The 21,368-nt window shown below is 32.5% G+C and overlaps 1 protein-coding gene across 8 annotated transcripts in view; it reads right to left on the bottom strand.

The window, feature by feature from the left end:
* The window catches only part of Zdhhc17 (zinc finger DHHC-type palmitoyltransferase 17), a 78,339-nt gene that overhangs the window by 16,995 nt on the left and 39,976 nt on the right, over positions 1 to 21,368 (bottom strand). For all 8 annotated transcript variants that reach the window (XR_004517289.1, XR_004517290.1, XR_004517291.1 and 5 more), the window contains 5 exons: positions 20,449 to 20,574; positions 12,769 to 12,911; positions 11,307 to 11,407; positions 2,220 to 2,344; positions 1,371 to 1,433 (listed from right to left, as the gene is read on the bottom strand). Coding sequence is in view for 5 of the 8 variants with exons in the window: in XM_010639535.3 (XP_010637837.1) it covers positions 1,371 to 1,433; positions 2,220 to 2,344; positions 11,307 to 11,407; positions 12,769 to 12,911; positions 20,449 to 20,574 (558 nt within the window). In the remaining 3 variants the exon portion in view is untranslated. The remainder of the gene's footprint in view (positions 1 to 1,370; positions 1,434 to 2,219; positions 2,345 to 11,306; positions 11,408 to 12,768; positions 12,912 to 20,448; positions 20,575 to 21,368) is intronic.

Genomic DNA, 21,368 nt, shown 5'->3' with positions numbered 1-21,368 from the left:
ATAAAAACATTCTAAATATAAAAAAGGAATACCTGTGAAGAATGAATGACTATACATAGTTCATACCTAAAGTTATAGCCCAAAGTAAAGCAGTATATGTTTTAAATATTCAAATCATAACTGCTCAAAAATGGCTGTGAAACAACATAAAGAATGTATAAAGAGCCAGATGTGGTGGAACACACCTGTAACCTCAGCTATCTAGGAGGCTGAGGCAGGAGGATTGTAAGTTTGAGGCTACACTGGGGAATTTAGTGAGACCTTGTCTCAAAACTAAGAGAGGAAAACAAAGAACTGGGAATATAGCTCAATAACCAAGCCATTGCCTAGTATTCACTAGGCCCTGGGCTTCAATATCCAGTTACCCCCCAATTATTCTGTAATCCTAAACTAAGCCAACTATTTATTATTAATGAAACAATATTGATTTATATACAACTCAAATTATAAAAGAACATTAGTTTCATGTATGATTTGAGAATCCTTCAACTTCCATGTAGAAATGATTTAATCATAGTAGTAGTCGATACAATTTTCACATACTTATAAAAAGCAAAATAATCACAACACAAAAATATGATTCTACAGAAAACTGATGTCTACAATAAAATAATCAATGCCAGTATTACTGTACTATACTTGATTTCATAAACAAATACTATGTAAATTCAAATACATCTTTGGTTATATATGACTTGGTCAAAGATGATGACTTTTTAATAGGTACCAGGGACTGAACTCCAGACCTTGTGCTTGTGAGGCAGGCAGGCAGGTGGAACCACTGAGCTAAACCCCCGGCCCAATGATGATCCCTTTAATAATCAATAAAAGTGTTCAAAGTTGTACAAATACTTCCAAAAAAATAATACTCAAATTAAACTTGCTGGAAAGCCATGTTGTCTGAAAAATTACCTAATGAATTTTCCCACTGTGACTTTTTAAAAATTCAAGAATAAATTTTCTTACAATGTAGTTACTTATATGTAAACATTTGACTTTAAATATTATTTAAGTTAGGAGCTAAAAAGAAAATAATATGCATGAAAGTATTTCTTTTTGGGGAGGGGGGGACTGAACTTGGGTCCTTGCGCTTGCAAGGCAGGCCACCGAACCGCTGAGCTAAATTCCCAGCCCCTGTATTTCTGAATCTTAAGTATAGTCAAGGTCTACTACAGGGGAGTAAGCACATTGAAAAAGAGATACCTTTATTATCTCTCCTCTTGAACCATGGAATAAATGGTGCTTTTTCATGTGGGAGAAAGAAAATTGTATTCAACAAATGAAATTCTTTGTTCTCCTCACCCCACATGGTCTATACTATGCTACTGTTCAAAAGAAGAGAAGAGAAGAAAGAACAAAGGGTATACTACCAAACAGGTACTGCAGAATATACTGAGGTCCAGACTTCCCGTTTCTGCAAGTTCAACTATTGTCTGTGAATTAAAAAAAAAATTTATTTAAAACTAAATAAAGTTCACTAACACATTGTCACTATGAATCAGTAAACATGATGTTCATCTTTTAATTTCCCAATGTTTTTAGCTAAAAAGAAATGAAATATTTTGTGCATTTACTTCATTTTATTACAGCATGAACAGTACTAAAGAATATCAGAGTAGCAATTTCTATGTAGTCTAAACCATAAGAATTGGCTACTGTCTGTATAATGTGGATAGGAATGATTTAAAGAAATTTGTTTTAAGAAACTAAATAAAACAGCTCTTAAAATTATGCAAAATGTCTCTAGTCCAATTCTCTACTTACATAACATCTTTTATGAATCTGGTTTCAAGCTCCTGGGCTAGAGTGAAAAGATGCCCCCATCACACATTTGTATAAAATACAAATATTTTATACTGGAATGGCATGTCTGTACTATCCATTTACTAGCTTCTAGTTTATAAGCTCATATGACAAACATTTGCAGAATGCATTTATTTGCTGGGGGTTTACAGAGATGTTTAAACATTTGGATAGAGCACTTAGCTCTTAAAGCAATCACAGTAGGCTTGTGAGGGACAGAAATATGAAATTATAAAATGTTATGGGATTGTAAAGACAAATTCAAGAGCAACAAAGGTAAACACCAAATAAAATAAACACAATTTCAATTTAGTATGAAACTTTTTTAAATTCTAAAGGACAGTTTTTTTCTTTGTACTCAAAATATCTTGCAAATACTAATTTGGCAGTTAAACATGTAAACAGTATTCTGCTACCTTTTTCTTTTGTTCTTCTGTAGCTTTAATAATCCCTGGATCTGACTTCCAAGATTTTCCAAAGTTGTAGAAAAGTGCAACACTATTGGCAAGGAATGGAAGGTGAATAAATAAAAAATTGAGATGTGTCTATAGTTAAGGAACCTAAGAAAGTAATGAGTTACAAATTTATAATTCACAAAACACTTACCCCCCCAAAAAAATCACATTTTTAAATCAAAATATTTTCCCATTATATTCACAACTAAATATAAAAAGTAAAACTGTGACTTCTTCATAAACTTTAAACCATGTAGCCTTATCTAACACTTTAAAACTCAGTGAATAAGCCAAGTGTAGTGATGCATGCCTGCAATCCCCACGTTGTCAGGGTGTGGCAGAGGATGCCAATTTTGAGTCCAACTTGAGCAGTCTAGCAACTTAAGAGACTTGTTTCAAAACAAAAAATAAAGAGTTGAAGATGTACTTCATAAGACCCTGAGTTTGAGCCAGCTAGTTGCTCAGTGTATGATTACATATTTGAAATGTTATTGAAGACTAATTACCAGATGAACTTAACTTGCTCTTTAAAGGTACATATGATTACCTTTGAAAGATAATTTGAACTAAGCCTTAAGTAGCTAAACAAGCTAATTTTAAAATTTTTAAAAACTGAAATTAAAATTTTTAAATTCCCTACAAATGATATAGCTGTTTTTATTACTGATATGATTATTAGTGAAAACCAGAAAACTAAAAAGCCATAAAGGCAACAACAAAACAATAATTTTACAACCCAGAAAAAACTCTTTTTGGTTCTGGTATTCTACATTTTTAACTATAACTGGGATTATAGTATATTTAGAATTAACATAATAAATTACATTTATTACAAGGTGCCACATAAGCCACACAAGAACCCTATGACAAATTCTGCTGCTATCCCCACTTAATATGATAAAAGTCAGCAAAGGCTAAGTCCAAAACTGCAAAGTTAGAGGTAAAGTAACTATTAAACTCCTGACATTTATTACCCATGCTATTCTGCCACTCCAAGGTACTCACTAGAGTTTCCTAGATGAATAATATAGAAACAATATATGTGGAATGAATATTTTTAAGGTTTATTGCATACACTTATATTGTCAGATTATTTTTGATAAAAAGATACAAATTTTTAACCCAATAGCAATATGTGATTGCTTGATTAGTACTGCTGCATTATCACTAAGAAAAACACCTTGTCAATTTCAGAGGCAAGAGAGTGTTATTATCCTTATATGTCTATGCCTATTACAGGTAAAACAAGTATTTGTCATTGTTTTCATTTAAATGTTTATGAATCATATTTTACATGTAACTTTTGAATCTGTTTAGTTGTTATTTTGATGGCAGTAGGTCTAACTTGGTTACTTTTAAAGACACATATTTAGATTTTCAATCTAGGATAACAGTTTGAAATTTATGCACTAAATTTCTTTACAACAGTAACCAACGAAATGAATCCAAAGCATTAAATCAAACCAACTATTACCCCAAAATATTATCAACAAGTTCAGGAAAGAGACAAGCTTCACTATACTGTAAATTTCAAAACTGAAGGCCAAGAAAGGATGACAACTCTGGTGAGGTTAGCTGCCTACCACAGTAACTGAATTAGGCCTGACTATACCTCTACAAGTAGAAGGTAAAACTACAGATGAGGATGAAATGTCTGAGAATTCTCATCTCCCACCCTGACCTTTGACTAATAGATTGGTGCCCCCTGCCAAAATCATGCTGAAGTCCTAATGTGACTATATCTAGAGATATAGACTTTAGTTGCTAATTAAGGATGAGCTCATAAAAGTGAAATGCTAATCCAGAACTGTGACCTGATATGAGGGTGAATGAGAGGACACAGCAAGAAGACAATTTTCTGATAAGCTAGGAAAAGAATGTTCACTGGAACCCAATATCAGACTACTGGCCTCCAGAACTGTTAGATAATAAACTTCTATTGTTATAACCACCCAGTCTGTGGTTTACTAGTACAGGTGTCTGAGCTGACCAACAAAAACTGCCATTTTTCACACTAGGTAATTAGACCCCAAAACACGAAGACAGTGAGTACCAACTATCAACAAATCTAGAAAACCTCTTCAGGAACAAAAGTCCCTGAATACCCTGAATGTCCTCCACTAACTATGAAAAATTACCAAACCATCTCAATTATGATTAATTTGTTATTAATAAGGTGACAGGACTAAGCTGTGGGGGATAATCCCAATATGCTGTCTCTAAGGCGAGGCAGAATAAAAACTCAGAATGGACTTTCTAATAAGATCTCAGGAAGTTTACTGGAACAAGAATTTAAAACTGAGCTCTCTTTGCTAAGGCAAAGGAAAAATGCATAGAAATTTAAATGAATTCTAGCACTGGGGAAATACTATGCTGGTACCAATATGACAAAAAAAAAAAAACTTTAAGAAAACATAAAAATCTCAATGAATCTGCCCAGGTTAATCATGAATAAGATGAAAATGGTGTAACTATGTTAACATACTTAAAAATTCAAGTAAAATAAAGATGCATATTGTTCACAAAGTAGAGTCCAGTCTCAGAGGAAATAAAACCTAGAGAACATCAAATGAACTGAGGATGTTTCATAATTAATTTGTACTATGAAGCCTATAAAACACGAGCTTAAAGATATTAGAACCAGATGAAAAGGGTGATTCTAGAAATAAAAACAGAACCAAACAAAACCATTATCTAACAATGGAATGAAAAACTTATAAAGATAAATACATAGAGCATAGAGAGACTAAGAAAAACAATAATGAGAGATAAGATTATGTACAAGATGACAGCTAAAGATAATTCAAAGGATAATTTTATTCATGAAGTAGGAAAAATAACAAAGAATTCAGAGATCATAGTATAATTTTCAGAAAAAGGAAAACATTCTTTTTTTATATTATATAATGTGCATATATAACTTCCATTTATGTATTATATACTGAAAAACATACTGCATAAGAAAATTTAAGGGACAACGATTAACATTTTGTTAACACATACTTGTTTTAATAATAAAAAATGACTGCCCAGGGGCTGAGGCTGTAACTCAGCAGTACAGCATTTGTCTAGTATGTACACGGCCTTAGACTTCACCTCCAAGACAGAAATCAATCAACCTATAAAAAAATTTGACTAAAATTTTTTTTTTATTTTAAAAACGTGGTGCTAAGCTATTAATAGAACACCCCCCTGCCAAAGACGATACATACTCAACAAGCACAAATTTAGAGGTAAGCTGGTTCCAAACTTTAATATCAACTTTCTGGATATTTGCTAATATCTACCTATACGCTGTATGCTACTTACAAGAGACATTCATAAAATTTAAGATTACAGAAATTTTTAAATACTATTTAAAATAAAATGTTGTTAGTGCTTTTTTACCATGGGTCACTAGACACTGCTTCTAGGTTCAAATCATTAGAAAGAATTAATTCTAAACCTATATGCATTTAATAATTTTATTTGACAATATGTCAAGGAAAAACTGACAACCAAAAAGACAACCTGCCCAATACATCAATACACTGGAAATCTCAACACAATTCTTTCAATAAGTGATATTATAAATAGATAAAATTTACTAAAGATGTAGTGCCTTCAGTGGCTCAATAAGCTTGATATCATGTATAGAATACAACTGAAATAGTCCATAAGGTATTACTTAACTCTAAATGGTTTGAAAAAAAATGAAAAGTAAATAAATTAATGGATTAAGAAGTGAAGGAAGAAAGTAGAAAGGTTAACAAATCTAAATTTCTTTCTTTGGAAATAAGGAAATAAAACCAATGATAATTTCTGAAATTCCTATGTCCTCACGTATAGCTCTTTTCCCTGTAATATTTTTAACTTGGAATCTCTGTAAATATAACTTAGCCCTTTTATACTGAGACTGTATTGTCTTAAAAAAGCATTTGAATGGTTATTTAATCCCATATCACACATAGCATAACTGATAAAACTATTCCTCTGTTCGGGATGGATATTCAAGGTGCTTCCATTTTTTCCCCCTATTATAAATAATGTTATGAGACGCATCCTTCTAAATAAATCTTGGCCCTTATATCCTATAAGTCCCGTTTAACATGTCATAATTTCTTTAAAGAGTAAAATAAAAAGACATAATTGGCAAAAAGTAGAGCGACATTTTCCAAAGGGACAGGGATCAAGAGATGAAGGCGGGAGGAAGGGAGGGAGGGAGAAAGAAAAAAGGGGAAGGGGATAAAAAAGAGTTAAGGCATGTATGTACATGTCCAATGATGAATATAATCATTATGTTCTGCAAATATGTACTAATAAGAATTAAAAGAAATTTTAAAAACTGAAAAAGGAGAGATCAAAGAGTGTTTTTAGAGCCTTTCTATACTGCCAAACTGCTTTCCAGGAAGATTTTATGAACTTAAATTATGTTGGATACAATAAGAAGATATATGAAGATACAATGAATCATGTTAGAAATATGGGTTCTACACTGAACTTACAGCCGGCATGACTGTGAGCTAGATACAACTTTTTTGCACTTGAATCTATCAATTAGAAACTTGCATTAAGATCTTTATGTATTTTATCTACAAGAATTCTTAAAACCAAGTAATATATTTGATGTAAACTAGAAAGTATAGAATAACAATGTTATCTACAGGGAGGTATTTAATGAACAGTAGTATACAGTAAAGAACTTATTAAAATAGCTTACACTAATGTATAATAATCATTATAAAAACACTTAAGTAACTTTAATTAATTGGGTCTTAAAGCCAAAATAAAGTTTATACAGGTGTTCCTCATACTTCCTCTGCACAATTTATATGTAAGCCCCAAATCAATAATCATAGCACATTTTTCAGTCACTTGATAAACATGTACAAAACTGGGAGAAATCTGAGTTTCTGGTGTATTCATATTGAGAATAAGGTAACAATCTACCTTCTTGCTTCAGCTCCCGTATGTAAATAAGTGCCTTTTCAGTGTTCTATTTAGTGTCACACTTTTGTGCCTTCTGTTGAATATGATGCTTAAAAGGGCACCCAATTGGCATTGATGAAATGCTTTCTAGCGTCCTAAGCACAAAGAGGCTATGATGTGACTTCTAGAGAAAATATACATCAAACAGGCTTTATTCATGCATGAGTTATTGTGCTCTTGGCTGGAGTTCAATGGTAATGAATCAACTATATACCATATTAAGGTTTTTGAAAACTGCAATACATGCAAACCAATGCATTAACCGGTTTTCAAAAATGTTATGACCCACATCTCTCAAGAAATAATCACGTATTTCCCTTATGAACAAGGAATATTTTCTAATTCAGGGTCGGCAGTGATTACAAAACATTAACTACTGTGAATAGTGAAAACTGTGTAATTCTACTTTGCAAAACTGGTTACATATATAGTTATCAATCATGTCAGAGAAGTGGTATAAGCAAAACAGTCTAAAGTCATCAAGAGAGGTTGGTCCTGATAGCTACTGCCATTTATCTCTGTACTTTAATCAGCACCTTACAGCCTCTCGGCTCTTTCCTGTCAACTAAGCTTTATGCTTCCATTATAATTTAAATCTGTGCTTTTTTACTGCACCCCCACCCTTTCCTATATGTTTCTCAGGTTTCTCTCCCTAGCCTCAGAAATTAAGACTGGAAAAAAAAAGTAGCTCCAAAATCATACAGATAAAAATTTTTATAAAATAAGAAAAATACATGGAAACTCTGGATTGTGAGTAACTTGTTCTGTGAGTGCTCCACAAGATGAGCAAACATTTCTAATATATTTTAACTTGATAAATGAGCAATGTCTTGCAATACACTGTCACATGATCACAACTAAGTCTATGGTTCTCTCACTGTAGCACTGCAGGTGATCGTTTCCCAATAGCAACGTTATGGAGGTGATCATCTGCAGAGAAGGTGAAGAAAAAGGCAGAGGAATCCATCAATTCAGAGATTAGGGAGATTTACGAAACAATGCAAAATTTTGCACCACCCAATAAGGCTGTAGCAGTGCAAGCAATGATTTCACATTCTGTGAAATCTTCAAAAGGTGGCAAAAGCAAGTGTCACTGAATAGGTTCCTTGATAAAGTTGCATGAAAAGAAAAAGACTTCAGTGAGCCAATAAATAGACAGCAATGATTCTGCTAAGTGACAGTAAAGGCCGTGCTACACAATAACTCTCCCCTCTGTCCCACTCACATCTGCCTCAGTTTTCAAATGTAAGTGCAGGTTAATTTGTTTTTCTTTATATTTTGTATTTTCTTTATTACTTTGTATTACATTACAGTATTATAATCATTTTATATGAATATTTTTCAATCATTTGAGTTCCCATTATTTCTTATGGGGAAATTTGGTTTGATATACAAGTGCTTTGGATTACAAGCATATTTCCAGACAGAATTATGCTCACAAACCAAGGTTTTACTGTATAAGGTTTTGGGGAGATAATCAGAATTTAAAGTATGTGTGACTTCATTCCACATTTCACGAGTATCATACTTATATTTTCATATAAACATTTAAATAAAATAAACTATTTAAAACATGTGCATACAAACTTGGATTTTAAAAGTCATACATGAAAACATGTACTTATTTACCATTATTTACATGTCAGGTATATCGCAAAGTGTTTAGTTTCACAAGAGCTCTATGAAACAGTACTATTATCCCTCCTTTGCAGATAAGCAAGTATAATATTTAGAATTCTCATATTACAATTTTTATTTGAAAAATTAACAAGCAAAATTTACTTTTAACACATTTTAAAAATGAAATAGGGCTCGGGATTTAGCTCAGTGGTTATGTCTCTTGCCTTACAAGTGCAAGGTCCTGAGTTCAATCCACAGTATTAAAAAAAAAAAAAGAAAAAGAAAAAAGAAAATATACTGCAATCTGTTTTAGAGGCAAAATTATTTGAATTGGGTAATTTAAATAAGACTACTTTATTCTGGCTTTCCTTCAAAATCTACCTCTCATTCTCAATTCCTGAGCTTTGGAAACCTGCATAGCTATTTTTATGCTAAATCCACATAAAGAAAACAGAAAAGCCCATACTATATAGGCATTAAGGCACTAAGGTTTCATTATTTCATACTACTTTCCCTGCTTCTTTCCACTAAAAGGAATACAGCCAGTTTAAAAATCTTTTGAGATGTAAATGAAGGTTTTTTTATTTAGACATAAAATTTAGTGTCCAATTTAGGAAATACAAAGTTAGAAAATATATCTGGAATACCAAAGTCATCTCACAGGTAAACACATTTCATAAATTTAAAATAAATGAAGCAATGAAAACAAGCAGATCTGTTTCATTTACATTAAGTGTTGCAATCAATATAAGACATTCTGAGGGCTAATAAATTCTTAAGAAATAATTTATAAATGAAAGTACAATCCAAAGCCAGAATTAACTAGTGAAAACTGCCACATGAAAGAATTTAAATTCTAACACTAAGAAAGTATTCAAAAAGTACATTATTATGAAAATAATCATAATGCAGTAAAAATATAAAATTATATGTATGACTACAATTCTGGGGCTCAGGTTCAAAATACAAAATGAACATCCTTCATTTTTCAAGTCACAAGATTACTGATGCAAGTTTCTGAAGTGAATCTAGATATTTCTAAAACTGGAAAGGGTACAAGTCACTGAAAATTGCATGCCATTTAAGTAATGTCTTAATATTTGTTAAGCAATATTTTGAAAAAAGAACAGACATCTATGAAACATGTCTTTATTAAAATAATCTTAATGCTCTATGTAAAAATATCAAAACTGATACTGGCTTATTTTTTGATAGTGGCATGCATATATTATATACAATTTCAAATTATACTTCTTTTAGAAAATATATTACACTGATAATTTGCTAAAGTTCATGAATTTTTGACATATAGTACTACATACTTTTAATAGAGCAAAGATAAAGAATCTTAATTGCTACCCCTGCCGCAGCAAAATAAATATATGAAATTAAGACAATACTTAAGAGAAAACAGCTCGATACTAAAACATAAAAATCAGTTTGGGAATATGATGGTCAAGCTTAATTGTCAATTTGATTGGTTTGGAAACTGCCTAGCAGTGATGGCAAACCTTTTAGTTTTCAATGGTACAAACAGCATGCTGCAGCACACACGCCATAGGTTTGCCCTCACTGGTTTAGGATTATTAAAGCACATTTCTGGGTGGGTCTGGGTGGGTTGTAGAGCTATGACCTTGCGTACCATATCTGGTCTCTCACCCCTTCTTCACTGGCAACATTCCCTTTCTCTGGCCACCATGAACTAAACAGCCATGCTCTACCGTATCATCCCATCATGATGTTCCTGTCTTGAAGCCAGCCAGTCATGGACTGAATCCTCTAAAACTGCGAGCCAAATAAACATCTATTCTTTTAAATTGTAGGTACTAGGTATTTTGAGAAGCAATGAGAAAGCTGAATAATGCAGACAACATTAAAGCATGTTGAGAGTTAAGACAAATATTTGTTCCAATCTCCCCTTTAACATAGACCCATTAATGTGGCCCTGTGTTGCTTAAGACTAAATTTTCTCCTAAAATGGAGGCAAAAATACTAACATAGGCTACAGGTTAAATGAACACTTAAGAAAATCCTTTTGAAAAACTCAGCAAATGAAGCTGAGTGTGGTCACACACCTGTAATCCCAGCATTCAAGGAGGCTGAGGCAGGAGGAATGCAAGTTTGAGCCCAGTCTGAATAACTTAGTGAAACAGTGTTTCAAACTAAAAAATAAAAAGGGTTTGGGGATGTAGTTTAGCTGGAATACCTGAGGTTCAATCTTTAGTATAATGTAAAACAAAACAACTTCAGTAAATGGTAACTATTATTATATTCAGTTGTTTAAAACAGCTTTCAAAAGCAACCTATTAGATATAAAACATTTAAAAACATTTAGTTCACACTGTTTTAGGAATACTGCTTTTCTGTACAAATTATGAATAGTTCAGTCCTAATGTTAAACATTTGTTTAAAAAACAAACAAAATTAGTTTTAGATATACTATTTAAAACCAAAGGATATCGTTCCAAAACCAGAAGAACCATGTCACATACATCCAGAATTTGGTTGCCAAATATATCCCAAGGGGCAATGCACTATGCATTGAATGATCAAAAAAGGATCTGCAAAACATAAGTTTTATAAAATATGAACTCTACATTTCATCATAAAAATGAATGTTTATTTAAATAAAATTTGTTTAAGCAAGTAAGACAGCAAGCACTGGTTTAACCAGAATCCAAAAGTTTTAAGATGATTTTCTACAAAGAATGTCATCACAGTAAAAATAAGTTCACAGCTAAATTGAGTCAGAAAGATTCTGAAGTTCCTTTTAATTTACAAATAATTAAAATTATATTTCATGTATTTTTCAATTTCAGTGTACTCTGAATAATAATTCAGTACTCTGAATAATAATTTACTTTAGTATGAACAGCAACTCCATCAACCAACATATTGCTCCTCAAAGTCGGGTTGTAATTTCAACACAATGCTTAAGTTTTTATGTTTCATCATTATTTCTAAACTACATACTTTAGTTAAGGTTGGGGCACATCTTTTCAGAGAAAATGAACTGGCTGATTTGGTAAAACTAAAGTTTCGTATATAGTACTTCAAGTTTAGGAAGAAATAAATAATAAATTTTTATCAGACATGAACAGGATCAATACCCCATGTAGGTTAAGCAGGGAATCTCAATGACTTTCTATTTATATCTCTTTTGGAGTGCCTAGAGATGCTAAAACGAGAAAAGTTAACCAGAATTCAGCCCCATTATTTGAGTTAATGTATCAGCACACTACCAGTTATTCCCATTCTTTTGGAAATTACTTTCACAACTCTTTTCTAAACTTTAGGTAAAAATAAGACACTAAAAGAATGGAAATTAAATGGGAAGTTCTGGATCACAGGCACCTTCAAGGGTTTGCAAAATGGGACAAAACTAAGGCATGGGACCTAAAGATAAGAAGAGTACAGAAAATGGTCAAAATGTTAAAAGAAAAAAGAGGAAAGAATTTAACTGAGCCTATTTTCATAATTATGCTTAGGCTCACTCTATTAAAAAAAAATCAAACCTCTCCTTGTTTATTGTCTGTGACCAAAGAAAATAAAACACCTATGAAAAGATGAGGGCAAGTATTATAAGTACAAAGGAATAACAGTATGTATATTACACTTACAGTTCAACAAATTTAAGTTCACTTCTACTGAAATTTTATTTACAAATATTTAAATTTCTAAAATTACCTTTTAGCTTTAAAATTACATGCTAGATTTCACTGTTTAATGAAATCATAAGAATCATTTTAGTAACAGCATTTTAAAAATCTAAAAGATTTCATATAGTAACTTAAAAAATTTTTAAACAATAAAGATAAAACATACTACATAAAGGCAGTGTTCTAAACATGCAAAACATACAGCAAGGTACAACTTATATACTTGCACATACTATTAATATATAGTTAAAAACAACACTTACTTTGAAAGAAATTGTACCGTAGCCCAAACGCCACCATACATTAGCCCTTTTATGAGCCAAGAATCAATATTTAGATCTGCTATAAACCCAACTAGCCAAATAACTAGGAATGGAGTTCCCAGCATTACTTTCTGCCGAAATTCCTGTACAGAAACAAAACAATTAGAAAGCTCCAAATAACCTTAATAAAGATCATTATTGTCTTTGTAAAAGCATGCAACAAAAGGAGAAATTCATCATTCAAATACAAATAAATAATATGCAGGCATTATTCAAGATGCTGGTTTCTGGAGAAACTAAACAATTTAAAAGGACTTTTTTAAGATTGTGAAAAATGAGAACAGTTTTAGGAGTAAGTTTTACACCGTAAGATAGGGAAGATTTGTGATCTAACAAAGCTCACAGTAAGAATATTACTTTCCTCTTTGAATATCTAATGGCTAAAATTATATTATACATTTTAGCACCTTTTTCATACTGTTGGCTTTTAAGGAAATAAACATAACATAAAAGTGATCCCATTTTTTCCCAATTACACAACTGTAACTGATTTTCTGAATAAATGTGTAATTTTAACTTAGACTGATAATTAAAGATCAATTTCAGAGTTTGATTTTGTTGTAGCATAATAATTATTCCAATAGCTTTCTATTACATGTGAACCTTGTATCAACATATAGAGATTTATTACTTGGAGGAGAGTACAAAGAGGTACTGGAAGAGAACATAGACATCATCATATGAAAAAGCATTTTCTGAAATTATCTTTGATTTGATTTTAAACAATTGTTATCACTCAGCAGTAATTGTATTTTTATTTTTAAAAATTAAAGACATTCTCATTTGAGAGATGAAGATGAAAACAACACTGAGATTCCACCTCACCCCAGAAAGAATGGCTGCTATCAAGAAATCAAGCAATAACAACTGTTGGCAAGGATGTGGGGAGAAAGGAACCCTTCTCCATTGTTGGTGGGAGTGCAGACTGGTGCAACCACTATGGGAATCAGTACGGTAATACCTCAAACAACCAGGATTAGAGGTTCCATTTGACCCAACGATCCCTCTGCTGGGTAGCTTTCCAAAAGAATTAAAAGAATCATACCACAGTGATTTATGCACACCCATGTTTACAGTGGCACAGTTTGTAATAGCTAAAACTTGGAAAGAGCCCAACTGCCCATCAGTTAGAGACTAGATAAAGAAGATGTGGTTTTTCTATAAAATGGAGTACTACTCAGTTTCTAGAATGAGAAACTAGAGTCATTCATAGGAAAATGGATGCACATTGAGCCCACACTCCTAAGTGAAATAAGACACATGTGTAAATAAAGAATAGTTTCTCTGGTGTGAAAAACTAAAAGTGTAAATAAGATCCAAATGGCATAACTGACTATGTGAAATAGGAAGAAAAGGGCTAAAGGTGTAGGGGAAGTGGGAAGGGTAGGGGAAAGGAAATAAGGGAAAAGAAAAAACTTGAAAAAAGGAAAAAATGGAAACAAAGTCTATAAATAGGGGAGGGGGAGGAGATGAAGGAAGGGCAGGGGTATGAGGAAAAACTAAGAACCAAGATCTGTCATGTAAAGGTACAATATCCCAATGATAAATGTAACTGTACTGTATGCTTTAAAAGTACCAATAAACTCAATGAGAAAAAAAATTAAAGACACTTTTGGGCGGGGGTAGGGAGGGTGCCAGGAATCCAACTCAGGGCTTCACACTTGCCCGACAGGCACTGTGCCACTGAGCTACACCCCCAGCCAAAGGCACTATTTATATAGAATAAAACTGATCACTTTTTATGTATAGTTCTCTTTAACATGTAAATGGTATAACCTGCAGCAAAATAAATATACAAAACAGTTTCTGTCAAGTCCTAAATTTCCTCCATGTCCTTCAGGTAACAATGAATCTGACCTCTATCTCTGTAAATTGTGGGCCAGAATGTCATATAAATTTAATCATAATGAATGCAGCCTTTTAGGTCTGGTTTCTTTCACTTAGAGAATGTAGATGGCATTTATCTATGTTGTTGCATGTCAACAGTTTGTTCCTAGCCAGGGGAGGTGGTACAGGCCTGTAATCCTAGCACTCAGGAGAATCCCCATGAAGTCAAAACCAAACAGTTTTATATCATAGCCAACATATTAATCCCAATAGTTAAAATACAAAATATTTCATCACTATAAACATACAATTTCCCTCCTTATTCTGATAGGTATAACATCATGGTGTAGGTAATCTGCATTTCTGTACTGGCTAATGATGTTGACTATCTATTCATGTGCTGATCTTCACCTGTGCACCTTTTTAGTGAAATATGTCTTCAGAGCTTTTGCTCATTTTCAATTGGATTTTTCAATTTTCCGTGTTGAGTTTTGATAGCTCTTTATGTATCTGAACATTAGCCTTTTGTTGGACATATGGCTTGCCAATATTATCTCCCAATATTATCTTCTTTTTATTCTCTTCATAGGGTCTTTAACAAAGCAAAAATTTCAAGTTCCCATTAAGTCTGACTTATCACTTTTTCCTTTTTAAGGATTATACTTTTCATGTCAATTCTAATTAACTCTGCATAGCCCAAGATCTTGATGACTTTTTCATCATCTTTATGACTAAAGGTATAATTTTATATCTTACAATGAAAAACTGCTAATTTTTATATGAGGTTTGAATCAAGGTTTATTTTATTTAGTTAGCTAGTTCATTTTTGCCTAGGGATGTTCAAGTGTTTCTACAATACTAGGAGAAAAAGACTATTTTCATTGGATTGCTTTTGCATTTCTGTCAAATGTGGGAATATCTTGGTTCTATTTCTGGGCTATATTCTGTTCCATTGATCTTAAGTTTATCTGTCCAGCAGTATCACAGCACAATGACTGCTGCAACGATAGAACACATCAAAGTATACAGAAAGTAGGTGATGATTTCCCTTTTGCAAAATTGTTTTAGCTCTTCCAGGTCCAGTTACCTTAGAATAATCTTGATTATATATATAAAATCTGTTGCTGAAATTCTGATAGGATTGCATTAAATTTGTGCATCAATTCATACCAACTGAAACATTTGCTATGTTGAGTATTCCAGTTTCTGAACAAATTCTTTCTCCATTTTGTTAAATCATCTTTTCTTTCATCAGCATTTTTTTCCTTTTTTCTTTATTGGTACATTTTAGGTATACAATACAGTTACATTCATCATTGGGATCTTGTACCTTTACATGATGTTATCTTGGTTCTTATTTTTTCAACATTCCCTTGGCCTTCCTTCACCCGTTCCACCTTTCCCTATTTACAAAGACTTTGTTTCTATTTTTTTCCTTTTCTCTTATTTTTTCTTTTCCTTTCTTAGCTTTCCCCTACCCCTCCCACTTCCCTTACACCTTTAGACATTTTTTTCCCATTATACAATATTCATCAGCATTTTTTGGTTTCAGTATACATTATATTTTTTGTTACATTTACATCTAAGTATTTTAATAAAATTTTTGAGATATTTCCAGCTCTAAATGTACTCTTAATTTTGGTGTCCACATGTTTACTCCAAGTAAATAAAAAGAAAATGGATTTTTGAATAACCTATCTTTTATCTTGTAACCTTGCTGAATTCATTTATTAGTCTAAGAACTTCCTTTTTCCCTTTTAAAGTAATTTCTTAAATTTTCAGATAATCATGCAGAATTATAAACGTGGATACTTTCCCTCCTTTCTGATCTATATGCGCCCCCCCATTTTGCTTCTTGCAATAACTGGAACTTCTAGTATTACATTGAGTAAGAACAGTAAGATGGATGTATTTGCCTTGCTGATCTTAGCAGTAAAAGCACTCAGTTTTTCATTATCAACTACAACGCTTATTGTAGGTTTTATAAATGTTCTTCAGAAAATCGTGAACTTCTCAACTACTATTTATCTCAATGTTTTTATCATGAATGTATATTGATTTCTAGGAAATGTTTTCTCCTGCATGGTTGATATAAATCTTAAGATTTTTCTTCTTTGCTAATATGGTAGACTACACTGACTTATTTACAAGGGGATTTCAAGATTTGTGGGGGATGAAGTTTGACTAGGACATATTCAGTGAAGAATTAAGTTTGCTTGGCTTCTTAACCACTGGGTTTGTATTTCCCCAAATCCGAGGAGTTTTAAGCCATTGTATCCTCATGTACTTTTTCGGCTCCATCCCGTTCTTCTCTTTCAGGACTCCAATCACAGCAGTATTTGATCTTCTTTAGGTCTCTAAGCTTCTACTCATTTTTAAAAAATTCTATTTCCTTTTGTTGTTCAAAATGGGTATTTTTTACTATTTTATCTACAAGGCACCTAAATCTTTCCTCTGATCTCTCCAATGTTGAGCCTATCAATTGTACTTTTTTTGTTTTCATTATTGTAATTTTTCATTTAAGGTTTTCCCTTAAATTCTTTATATTGCTTTATATTCTAGTTCTTTGCTAAGAATCTTTTTTATTTGTTTTGCACATATTCATAACAAGTTTTTTAAGTCCTTTTATCATGGTTAATATAAAACCTTTTATCAAATAATTGTAATAGTCATCATAGTCTTGGTAGCTACTGGTTATCATTTCATTTGGTTTCATATCTTTTTGTATCTTGATATAACAAGTATCTTTCAACTGCAACCATGTCATTTTGGGTACTGTAAGACTCTGGATCTTATTTGGAACTTCCTTCTCTTTTAGATGGATTCTGCTGAAACAGTTTCATAATGAGTATGAGGGAAGCATTTCTTCATTATGCCCAGTGTGAAAGTCTTGGCTTCCACTGACATTTAAAAGGGATTCTTCATTAGTGCTGGGCAAGAATGGGATTACAGCTCTTCAGTAAAGCTTTACTGATATACCTCCCACGCTGGGGGAGATAAAAGTGTGGTCTCCAATAACAGAGGGGAGGAGGGGCCTCACAACAGTCAGTGGGGATGGAAGTCCCAACTCTCTACAAAGTCTTCTCTAACACCAATACACCGTGTACCTCACTACAACCTGGTAAGGGTTAAAGTCTAGGCTGATCAACAGGCCCTTGCTGTTCTAAGTCAGGGTAGAGGCGTATTTGTTTCTGAAATGTCTGGCTATGGTAGAACAGTTATATTCTACGAGTATCATGTGTTCTGAGGCTGCCTCTTTTGTGGTCCTTTGGCTAAAGTGTAGGCTTTAGTATAGGCCATTTTTGTCTGCACTCACTTGTGATTCTGGGTTGCTGGTTTTGTCAGTCCTAGTCTTGGGTAAATGGGCCAAAAAGTAAACACACAGAACACACCACTATCAGATCCTGAGTCTCTAGCCACTCTAGTTTTTCCTCTAAGAGTCCTATAACATTCGATTTTGCACTTGATGTCCATGGTCTTCAGCGTTATTTAGTGGGAGGCAGAGAAAAAATTACATCTATTCCACCTTCCTAGATTTATTTTCTTTTTTTTGTTTGTTTTTTTGCGACAGGGTCTCACTATGTAGTTCAGACTGATATGGAACTCACTATGAAGTCCAGACTGGTCTCGAACTCACAGCAATCCTCCTGCCTCAGCCTCCTGAGTGCTGGGATTACAGGTGTGCGCCACCACACCCAGCTTAGATTTTCATATAATAAATATTCAAAGAAAGAATATATTTTATTTACTGGGTCACAGATTTTAAAGTACTGAAGAAAAACTAGAGATTTTTCTCCAACCTTTTATTAAATAGTTCACACCTGTTTAACCATTATCTGCCTGCTTAAAAACAATCTTACACATTCAAGAGCTTTAAAATATTTCTTAAAATCAAGATTTTTTTCCATGTATTCCTACTGTTGTCCAAAAAACATTTCTTCTTTGGGGATAACTTTTTAAAAAATAAAATATTATTTAGTCCTAGGTCTCACTATTTTCTTATTTTTTCTTAGTTTTAATTACAAAACATACTTCCATAGGTTAGCAAACTAAAGCATATTCATGATTTATATTTTCCTAATGTGAGATGGAAAAATAAATGATCTGTCTCTGTCTCTGTCGGTGTGTATACAGGAATATAACCTGTGGCCTTTTAAGAAATTTAATACATTTAAAGCTATTAATGGAAAGAAAAACAGGGAAAAACTCAACTTCTGAGCTAATCACACTAATGTGAAATGTTAAATTAAGTATCTCATAAATTTTTTATGAAGCTTTGTTTTTTATTTTTGAGTACAGGGGATCAAACTCAGGACACCTTGCATGGTGCCACTGAGCTAAATCCCTGGCCCATGAAGCTTTGTTTTTAAAAAGAAATTATAGCTAAACACATTGACCTTATATGCATTTCATTATAATATACAAGTAACTATTCATATTAATACATCTAAAACTTTAAGTCATTTTCATCTGAATATATACATATAAAACTTTAGAATATTTGCAAAGATTATGTGATTTTGCAGAGTAACATTTTTGTTATTAGCCTAATTATCATTAGATATTAGCTGCTTTTCACTGTGAGCAAAACTGCTCTAAAGTTTAGAGGGCAAGGTAGTATCAAAATAAAGAGATCATTTTCTACACCATACCTAACAATTAACTGAAAGCATTAATATGACATGAAAAATTACTCATTATTCTCAGCTATGAGGTTTGAACACAACCAAGTTTAACTGTTCTGATGTCTATGCAAAGGAGCAGAGAACTTTTCAACTCTTTAAGGGAATTTAAATCTCAAGTGTTTTTCATTCCCTCTGACATTTCTCTCTTAATAATAGATCAATCTTAACTTTAAACTATTACTATCATTACCACTAAAGTAGCCTGAGAAAGATATACATTAGATGCTACCCAAAACTTAATCCCACTCAGAAAGTAGTTATTGATTGATACACTGATTATCAACTATTTGAGTATATAAAAAAAGTCAACTTCTCCTTTTTTGGTGGAAATACTATGCTTTTTTGTTTGTTTGTTTGGTACGGGAGAAGGAACTTGGGACCTTGAGCTTGTGAGGCAGGTGGTGGCACCAATGAATTAATTTCCCAGCCCAGAAACACTGGGAAAATATTTTTAGTTTTGAAATTATCACTAGGCAATTGAGCCAACACTCACAGTTTAAAATTGAAAGTATATGGATGATCTAAAATTTCCCACAGAGTAGTCAAGAATATAAGCTTTCTCTATTAAAAAAAGGTGCACAATATCATAAAAGAGAAAACTTAAATTAGAGCTATAGTTACGAGTTAAAAAAAGATATATATTAGGACTAAAGTGCTCCACAACTTATTAACATTCAAACAAAGAAAAAAACATAAAAGAAAAAACATACAAGAAAAAAAACCTTTATATTTATATATAATTTAACAAAAGACAGTTAAATTAATAAACTAAAATTTATACTATAACCTATAGAGATTAAACAACTTCACATACATCCATGCTTCTTAATTATTAGATCATAAACTAAGTAAGCAAAGCCCTGAGAAACTTTGTTATTTACCGTCACTGTATTCTGGGTAAAATATTTTTTGTTTGTTTGTTTTTGTACTGGGGATCAAACTCAGGACCTTGAGCTTGCAAGGCAGGCAGTGGCGGTACCATGGATAAAATATTTTTAAAATCACATTGGGAAATGGCAAAATTTAAGTATGTGAATATTCAATCTAAGTTAATACAGCTACGAACCTTGAAAGATTAGTGAATGAAAAATTTTAGTCATGCATTTACCTTATCAGCTTTTAGCTTTCTAAGGAAAGATGGACTGTCATATCCCTTTGCTTGCCTTGCCTCTTGCAAATGGTTGATCATCCACACATTTTTTCTCTGCTTTGCCAAATCAAGTGCTGATTCACCCTGATAATATAATTAGAAGAAATTCACATTAAAATAAAACTCAGACTATTACACAAATAACTTCTAGAGCACTTCTACAAAAATAAATTGACCACATTATTAACCCACTAACATTGTTTGATATTGAGTAAAGTCAATTTCTTTCTTTCTTTCTTTTTTTTCTCTCTTTCTTTCTGGTACCAGGGATCGAACTCAGGACCTTCAGCTTGCCAGGCAGGCATGGTGCCAATGAGCTACACCCCCAGCCCAAGTCAATTTCAAGAACCTACATTACTGAATTATTTGTTATGATTTCCCAAAGTACAATCAGAAAGTACATTTTCTCACCGTATTTTGTACATAATTTTTGCTTACATTTGGATATATTAGAGAGCAAATCAAAAAGTAGGTATTTTAATACCTGCTGGATCAGTGGCTGTCACTAAGTTTATCAGTAATTTTATATTCTTTAAAGATTTCATTAGTAATACTTGTTGTTACAAAACATCCTACTACATAAGTTGCCAGATAGCTTTCAGTTTTACTTAGTGATGGAAAGAGCCTTAAGAAGAGAACAGGGAAGAAAAAGAAAAGTCTACTTCTGCTACTATTGTACTGGCATTCTTGACCTACTTAAATTAAGTCACCCAGAAATTTCCAACACAATTAAGAAAAGTGAATTTTTAAAAAGTAGTTTAATTCAAATTATGAACTTAAAGCAGGTCCCTTTAATCTAAAGGAAAGAATGCCTAGGAGTATAAGTGAATTGGGCTAAAATATATAAAATGAAGTAAGAAATAAAGACAAGCATTCCA

The sequence above is a fragment of the Fukomys damarensis genome, unplaced genomic scaffold, assembly GCF_012274545.1.
Source record: "Fukomys damarensis isolate Sample0158 unplaced genomic scaffold, DMR_v1.0_HiC HiC_scaffold_15, whole genome shotgun sequence".
Lineage (NCBI taxonomy): Eukaryota > Metazoa > Chordata > Mammalia > Rodentia > Bathyergidae > Fukomys > Fukomys damarensis.
This window is presented reverse-complemented; position numbering and strand designations above follow the sequence as displayed.